Source organism: Triticum dicoccoides, chromosome 7B, assembly GCF_002162155.2.
Source record: "Triticum dicoccoides isolate Atlit2015 ecotype Zavitan chromosome 7B, WEW_v2.0, whole genome shotgun sequence".
Classification (NCBI taxonomy): domain Eukaryota; kingdom Viridiplantae; phylum Streptophyta; class Magnoliopsida; order Poales; family Poaceae; genus Triticum; species Triticum dicoccoides.
In genome coordinates this window covers 496423362-496431275 of record NC_041393.1, presented here as the reverse complement: position 1 = coordinate 496431275, position 7914 = coordinate 496423362, and the positions used below count along the sequence as shown (strand labels likewise).

The 7914-nt window shown below is 48.2% G+C and overlaps 2 protein-coding genes across 2 annotated transcripts; one reads left to right on the top strand and one right to left on the bottom strand.

Moving 5' to 3' along the window:
* Positions 1–2: 2 nt before the first annotated feature.
* Positions 3–4906, top strand: LOC119339037 (transmembrane 9 superfamily member 7-like; the record flags this gene model as incomplete). The annotated part of the gene is made up of 7 exons (XM_037611223.1): positions 3–41; positions 1972–2136; positions 2273–2382; positions 2567–2657; positions 2745–2857; positions 3135–3282; positions 3364–4906. Coding segments are annotated over 7 exons (1824 nt in total), but the record flags the coding sequence as incomplete, so codon positions are not given.
* A 300-nt stretch (positions 4907–5206) lies between these two features.
* LOC119337311 (L-ascorbate oxidase-like) lies at positions 5207–7518 on the bottom strand. Its single transcript, XM_037609427.1, has 3 exons — positions 7087–7518; positions 6473–6979; positions 5207–6362 (listed from the first exon to the last, which is right to left on the bottom strand). The coding sequence occupies exons 1-3, from the start codon at positions 7501–7503 to the stop codon at positions 5328–5330; spliced, it is 1959 nt and encodes a 652-aa protein (XP_037465324.1). The 5' UTR covers positions 7504–7518; the 3' UTR covers positions 5207–5327.
* Between the last annotated feature and the right edge of the window lie 396 nt (positions 7519–7914).

The window sequence follows — 7914 nt, the reverse complement described above, 5'->3', positions numbered from 1 at the left end:
CCTTCTACCTCCCCGGCGTCGCCCCCCGCGACTTCCAGAAGGTGAGCAATCCACCCCCCGCTCGCCCTCTCCCCGTCGGATCTAAGCTCTAGGTGGCCTCCCGGCCGTCCGTGCCGGTGGATCTAGCCGTACCGGGAGCCGCGTCCTCAGATCTGGCTTCCCAGACGTCGTTTCCCCGTGTTCGGAGGGTCTCCGCTCATTTGGAGGATTATTAGTAGGGGTGCGTCTGTGGTTCAGGGTTTAGTGACCTGAGCAATGGAAGCGGAGAGCGGAATGCCTGGATTTTATGCTGGCTTGCGTGTGCGTTTTGGGCGTACCCGCAGATAAGGCGAAAGCCGTACGTGGCAGCGCCCGCTTGCTTGGCCTTCGATTGCGTGCGATTAATTTTGTCGAGCATGGTGCATTTGGGTTAGGCTCCTCGTTCCATTCTCCGACTCCTGATGTCATTTCTAGCTCTCCTTAGCTTGAATCGCGACGGTATTGCAAAATATAGTTAGATCCATTGATGTGGTTAACTGTGTTTGGTGCAGCGTGTAGGTATTATTGTGGGATGGGTGCGGGTCACACTTCAAAAAGTGCAGGGGATTTTTGGTTTCTGCTTGTTTTTGAGTTCATCTAGAGGTGTCAGACACGTCATCGCTTCATCTCTTATTTTCATTGCTGTTTAATTTAGTCTTCTTTGTACTATTGGAAAACATGTATTTACTGAGTGGTAAACTATTTGTGCGTTTTGGGTAGAAAATTCAGCAGGGTACCTATTGTTGTGTATATTGGTGGGTTTCATGGAGATTGCAACACTGCAATCACAAACCTTGTGAAAGTGGCATTAACTGAAGTGTTGTCTTCGTCTAGCTTGCTAGGGCCTAATATCCTCATATGACGGCTGCAAACTACAACAAACAGACCATTCTTAAATTAAAATGTTCGAAATGGCAACATACCTTATGTAGTATGCTTGTAGATGTACTAGAGTTGTTGTATTAGAATGTCCACATGATCTAAAAACACCATGCATATCCTGAGGTTCCTTTCCGTTATACCATCATAATATAGTTTGATATAGACAAACAGTGTCCTTACCCATTATAAGCTCATTTGTTTCTCTTGTTTGAATGATATTCTGATGAGAATCAAATGTGTAGAAGTATATTCTGCAACAGTAACGTTTATGTTGAAGCCTATATGTGTTGCCTATGTGCTTGGCGATCTACTTGAAGAAGCCACACCTTAGAGACAAGTGCATGTTTGTTGTTTCTTGTTGCCTCCTAGCGCAGTTACAATTTCAGGAGATCAGGAGAACATGATACATTCTGTATAACTTAATTAACACTTGTTAACACTTGCATGTTGTTTTCCGGTGCCATTAGATTGTTGTGTTAATTGATTTCATCATTTACAAGTTGTTGGAGTCCTCTTGTTTATGTAGCTCCAGTTGTTGTGTTGCATTGGTGACTGTCATTTCTTCAGAGAGGCAGTTACCAACTTACCGTACCATACAATTATTAAGGCAGTTATAGTTGTATAACCAAACTTCTAAACTAGAGATGATACCCTGCGCGTTGCTGTGGGAATTAGATGCATGAGATTTGGCAGTATGAAAGTTCAGTATTTTGATTAGCAACATGAGAATTGAAATAATAGTACATACAATTTGCAATATCTAGTTATTATATAGTTGTAAAATATTTATTGAGAATGAGTAGCATGCATGGTGCATGGAGATTTTTCATGCATAGTGACATGGTGAGTTGGCATAGTTGCATATTGAGAGAATTAAATTTAGTGGGGCATGCATGATGGCATGATGAGTTGGCATAGTTGCAGGTTAGGATAATTGAGTTAGTGTGGGGGGGGGGGGGTCAACTATTTAGGTATATAGATATGATTGTCTGGAAGTTTTATTCATTGTTTCCTGTCTATTCTCTGTTTGCTCAATGGTTTTCAAAGGTTGACTAAATGTTCATATTGCAGGATGATGATCTCCAGGTGAAGGTCAACAAGCTGTCATCTATAAAGACACAACTTCCATATGACTATTATTTCCTGGACTACTGCAAACCTGAGGCGATTAAGAACAGTGCTGAGAACTTAGGGGAAGTCCTTCGTGGGGACCGCATTGAAAACTCTGTCTATAATGTAAGTATACTACCTGTGTATTTTGCATTAAATACTCTACAAATGATTTTTTGCCTGTTTGTTCAAGGGTGTAGAGAGCATGACAGCATAATATGAAATTGCTTTAACTTAAGTTCAATTTCCCAACTTTTTGCAGTTCAAGATGAGGAGGGACGAGAGTTGCAAAGTTGTTTGTCGAACAAAGCTGTCTGCAGAAGCTGCAAAGAATTTCAGAGAGAAGATCGATGATGAATATCGAGTGAATATGTATGTTCTGATTTTGAAGTTGTTGTTGTATTGCCAGTTGATTAACATGACTGTTCCCCGCCAAAAAAGGATTAACACGATTGTCTAGCCGGCTTACATATGATACTGGTCCAAGTTTAGAATTGTGGTTATGTTCCGCATAAGCTATAATACAGTGCCTGTCAATGTACTTTCCTTCTATCAGGATTTTGGATAATCTCCCAGTTGTGGTCCCTAGGCAGACACGGGAAGGGAGCCAACCGATCTTTGATCATGGTTACCGCGTTGGCTATAAGGTGAGCATCTCACCAAGTCGATTGCTACTCACTGAAACATGAAACATTTATCAAGGAACTTGTTTAATTTGAGCACAACATTGGCAGCTCAAGGATGACAAGTACTATATTAACAATCACTTGAGCTTTAAAGTCTTGTACCATGAAGACCTAAACTCCCCAGAGGCTCGTATTGTTGGCTTCCATGTGATTCCTAGCAGGTATGTTATGTATACTCAGTCATGTCTAACTTAGCATGCCTCGTGGTCTAATTGATCTTGTTTTGTTATGGGTATGCGTAGCTGAACAGTCCGAAACCAATTGAAATTTTTGTTCATGTAATGTTTTGATCATTTCATAAATAGTTTAATCTCCATAGTAAATGTTCAACATAGCCAATATTTAGAAATTAGTGCTTGGCTTTTTATAAATTTATATCTTATGTGAAGGTACATGTGCCTATCATAACTTGCCTATTCACTGTCTATCTTTATGCAGCATTAAACATGAATATGGTGCCTGGGATGACAAGAATCCTACAGTACAAACCTGCAACGCTAACACGAAGATAACTCCTGGTAGTCACACACCTCAAGAGGTGGCCCCTGATGCATATGTTGTATTCTCTTATGACGTTACCTTTGAGGTATATTACCTTTTTCACATCCTTTGTTGCTGGCATTCATGTTCCTGCCGTGCTGATTAATTCACAATTGATCTTCTGCAGTCTAGTGAGATCATATGGGCATCTCGCTGGGATGTCTACCTTCTTTCCAGTGACAGCCAAATCCACTGGTTCTCAATTATTAACTCCTTGATGATTGTCCTTTTCCTTTCTGGCATGATAGCCATGATTATGATGAGGACCCTTTACAAGGACATAGCAAACTATAATCAGCTTGACAATCAGGAGGAGGCCCAGGAAGAAACTGGATGGAAGTTAGTGCATGGTGATGCCTTCAGGCCTCCTGTTCATTCAGGCCTTCTTTGCGTTTATGTTGGAACTGGTGTGCAGTTCTTTGGCATGACAGTGGTAACAATGATGTTTGCGCTACTTGGATTCTTATCCCCTGCAAACCGTGGAGGACTCATGACTGCTATGGTCCTTCTGTGGGTTTTCATGGGTGTATTGGCGGGTTACACGTCGTCTCGCCTCTACAAGATGTTCAAGGGCACTGAGTGGAAGAAGATCACCCTCAAAACTGCCTTCATGTTTCCTGGTATAATCTTTGGGGTCTTTTTTGTCCTGAATGCCCTTATCTGGGGTGAGAAATCATCTGGTGCAGTTCCTTTTGGGACAATGTTTGCTCTGGTCCTTCTCTGGTTTGGCATCTCCGTGCCACTGGTCTTTGTTGGAAGTTTCTTGGGATTCAAGCAGCCAGCCATTGAGGACCCAGTCAAGACAAACAAGATTCCCAGGCAAATTCCCGAGCAAGCATGGTACCTGCAGCCAGCGTTCTCCATACTTGCTGGTGGCATATTGCCATTTGGTGCTGTCTTCATTGAGCTCTTCTTCATCCTCACATCTATCTGGCTGAACCAGTTCTACTACATCTTTGGCTTCCTCTTCATAGTCTTCGTCATTCTCCTGGTAACCTGTGCTGAGATCACAATTGTGCTCTGCTACTTCCAGCTATGCAGCGAGGACTACCACTGGTGGTGGAGAGCCTACCTGACCGCAGGCTCTTCAGCTCTATATCTTTTCGCTTATGCTATCTTCTACTTCTTCAACAAGCTGGAGATCACAAAGCTTGTTTCAGGCATTCTCTACTTTGGTTACATGCTGATCATTTCTTATGCCTTCTTCGTCCTGACCGGCACCATTGGCTTCTATGCTTGCTTCTGGTTTGTGAGGAAGATCTATGCTTCTGTGAAGATCGACTGATGTAGCAACTTTCGAGATAAGTTTCCTGTCTGCTCCTAGAGCATGTCCCGCACAAGGTTTTCTTGCAATATCATACATGGTGCTGTTCAAGTGACATATGAAGGAAACTGGGATTTGAGATGGGATTCCATGGTTTTGGTAGAATATGTAGCCTGGTAGGAGTAAGAATCACCGGATGTTCACGGATGTTGAAGAGAGAATTTGATACTCGTTGCAGATTAGCTTGTCTTGTAATTCTAAAGATATTGAGTGCTCCTGTACTGTTTCGGATCTCGATTGACCATGTCTGTTCCATTTGTGTTTTATGTCTTACACGCAGTACGCTGGACATGGCACTATTTCTTAGTGCATAACTTTCTCGTTGGTTGAATGATTTCATTCGATATTACCCTGGTGCTGAGCTAACTGCGTACTGTTTGTTACTCTTATTTTTTTTGAAGGGTCTGTTACTCTCTTACTTGGTATAGTACAGTAACTATGTACCTGAATCTTAAAATTAATTGGCCAATCAATAAAAATTACTCTCTTGCTTGGTATAGTACAGTAACTATGTACCTGAATCTTAAAATTAATTGGCCAATCAATGAAAATTTCAGAACAATTATCTTTTCATTGTAAGACGACGTTTATCAGAAAGCAGACATTTTTCTTTATCAATAAAACTTTATTCAGTGAGAATGTGCAGTGAAAAACATTTTACATTTGCCAACTACTGATATTTGGAGTTCTGACTGGAAGGCCTTTGTTTTGCACTGCGCACTGACAAATGACCACGGATACATTGGAACAGGCATGCGAGGAGGAGCTTATCCATGAGCCGATGGCGCCGGCGAGCCTGGCTTAGCGGGAGTCAGGGATGCGGCCGCCGTCCTGATCACCCCGCACATCATGGTCTCCCTTGGCACGTCGAGCTCGCGTATCATGTGGGCCCCTTCGACAAAGACGGCGCCCATGCCCATGTGGAGGTGCGGCTCGATGTGGCAGTGGAACGCCCACGCGCCCACGTTGTCGGCGACGAACCGGATCGCCGTCCACCCGTGCGGGAACAACACCACCGTGTTCCGCAGCGGCGGGTCCTCCGTGTTGAGGCGCTCGCCGCCGCCGCCGCCGCCGTACCGCCCCTCGCCGTACCCCAGCACCCAGAAGTCGTGGCCGTGCAGGTGCCACGGGTGCGTCTCGCTGTCGTTGTCCCTCCGCATGTCCGCGTTCTGGAGCACCACGTCCACCACGGCGCCGTGCGGCAGCTCGTACACCCGGTCGCTGAGCGTGGCCTCGTAGCTGTTGTTCGCCGGCGGCAGGTCGATGTCGTACCCGCCGGGGAACCCGTTGGGCGCCTCGCCGGAGGCGTCGAACGCGCTGCCCTGGACGCCGTAGAAGTAGGCGCCGAGGTACGGGGTGGCCGGGAGCGTCAGGGACACGTTGTTGACGGCCCACTTCATGTGCCCGCCCACCAGGGTCTGCGTGTTGAGCATGACGATCGTCCGGTTCACCTGCTCGGTCCGCGGCGGCGGCGGCGCCTCGGCGGCGTTCCTCCGGGCCTTGATCCTGTAGGTGAAGCCCTTGCTGCGCTGCAGGTCGTACCACGCCGGAGTCGCCGGGGGCGGGCTGCCTGGCCACGGGAACCTGCTGTTGGTGTACCTTAGGACGGCGGTGGCCGGCAGCGTCTTGGGGGGCCGTCCTCTCACGCCGACGGAGACCCAGAAGGACCCCGACCTGTAGAACGTCGGCGTGTGGTTGGTCGTGAGGAGCACGGAGTAGCTCTCGCCGGAGTATATGTCGATGTCGGGGACCGTGAACGGCTCCACGGGGTTGCCGTCGGCCTCCACCACCGTCAGGTCGTGCTTCAAAATTACCCCCACCATCAATAAGTAATTTCTCACTGAAGAAGAATGGAAAAAGAAGTTCAAAAAAAAAAAGAATGGAAAAAGAAATGGTTGTCTTTCTTTCTTACCCCTTGGACCTGCACGTTGAGAGCAGAGAGTGAGGTGGTGCTGGCGATCCTGAGCCGGTACGTCCTGCCAGGCTCCACGTCGAACACCACGGGGTAGCACTGGCTCTGCGGGCAGTAGGGCCCGCACTCGCTCCGCCGGAGGCACCTCTCCTCGTCCCTGCACAGCTTGGCCTGCTTGTCCCTCACGCAGGTCTTGGCGTGCCTGTCGATGCCCCGGTGGAACCTCGTGACCGTGCCCAGCATGCAGTCGTGCTGCCCTCTGCCGTTGATGAGGATCGTCTGCGGCTCGCCGACCCACTGGAAGTGATCGTACTTTTGCTCCAGCCCGGCCGCCTGCGCGTACACGTTGTCGTGGTACCAGTCGCTGAGCAGCATGCGGAGCTCGCCGCCGTCGTAGTCCCTCCGGTACGGCTCGTCCTGCTCCGCCGTGGCGTTCACGACGAGCCACCCGTACAGCCCCGCCGCCCGCTGCATCCCGAAGTGCCCGTGGTAGAAGTAGGTCCCCGGCTGCACAAGCGGACAAATTTGGTTCAGTTCAGTTGAGTTCCTTGGGTCTTCTCCACGTGCCCGGCCATTCCGGGTACGGGGTTTTGTTCGGTTGCGACGTTGCCTACCTTGTCGGCGACGAACTCGTAGGTGAACGAGTCCCCCGGGCTGATGGCGCACTGGGAGATGGACGCCGTCCCGTCCGCCCACGGCGTGCCCACCTGCCGCATCCCGTGCCAGTGGATCACCAGCCCCTCGGTGTGCAGCTTGTTGTTCACGGTGATGCTGAGGGTCTCGCCGGCGCGGGCGGTGATGTTCGGGCCGGGGAACTTGCCGTTGATCCCGATCATCACCCGCTGCTGGCAGTCCGGCGACCACATGATGTACTCCACGTCCCACGTCATGTTCTGCTTCGTCGGGGTCGGAGCAGGGGCGGGAACGGAGGCTGCGGTGGTCGCCGGAGCAGCGGCGGCCAGGAGAAAGGTGCAACACAGCAGCAGATGCACCACCAGTGGTGACTCACTACCAGTGTGAGGCCTGGTCATCGTGGCTTTTCCGCTTTTCGGAGGGGTTGTTGCCGTGGAGGTTCTGCTCTGGGTTGCTGAGCTTTTTATAGGCGTGAGAAATGATCGAGTTGAGGAGGAAATATAAATTGCTAAATTATTAGGAAAATGGGTTGAGCCGTTCCACATGTTTCCAACCGTTTTTTCAGAGTTATAAATCTTTGTGAACAACAAGTAACTCTATCTGTAGTTAATGGTCTGTCTCAAGTAAAATTTGTTTTAAGTTTGATCAAGTCTACAAAAATACTAACACCTAAAACGTCAAAGTAGTCTCGTGAGATTCTTTATGAAATACAAGCACCCTCGGCCTCTGCATCTCGACAATGCACGCAGCCACTTTATTAATTATTCACAAAAGACCTTATAAGGAAGTACATCAGTAAGCTTGAAGCC

What these genes read in the sequence shown, in the direction of transcription:
- LOC119337311 (XM_037609427.1), bottom strand. Translation starts at nt 7,503, where the DNA reads ATGACCAGGCCTCACACTGGTAGTGAGTCACCACTGGTGGTGCATCTG. An exon ending in ACGAGTTCGTCGCCGACAAG is followed by an intron (nt 6,980 to 7,086) that starts GTAGGCAACGTC and finishes CCGCTTGTGCAG; the next exon opens with CCGGGGACCTACTTCTACCA. An exon ending in TCAACGTGCAGGTCCAAGGG is followed by an intron (nt 6,363 to 6,472) that starts GTAAGAAAGAAA and finishes GTAATTTTGAAG; the next exon opens with CACGACCTGACGGTGGTGGA.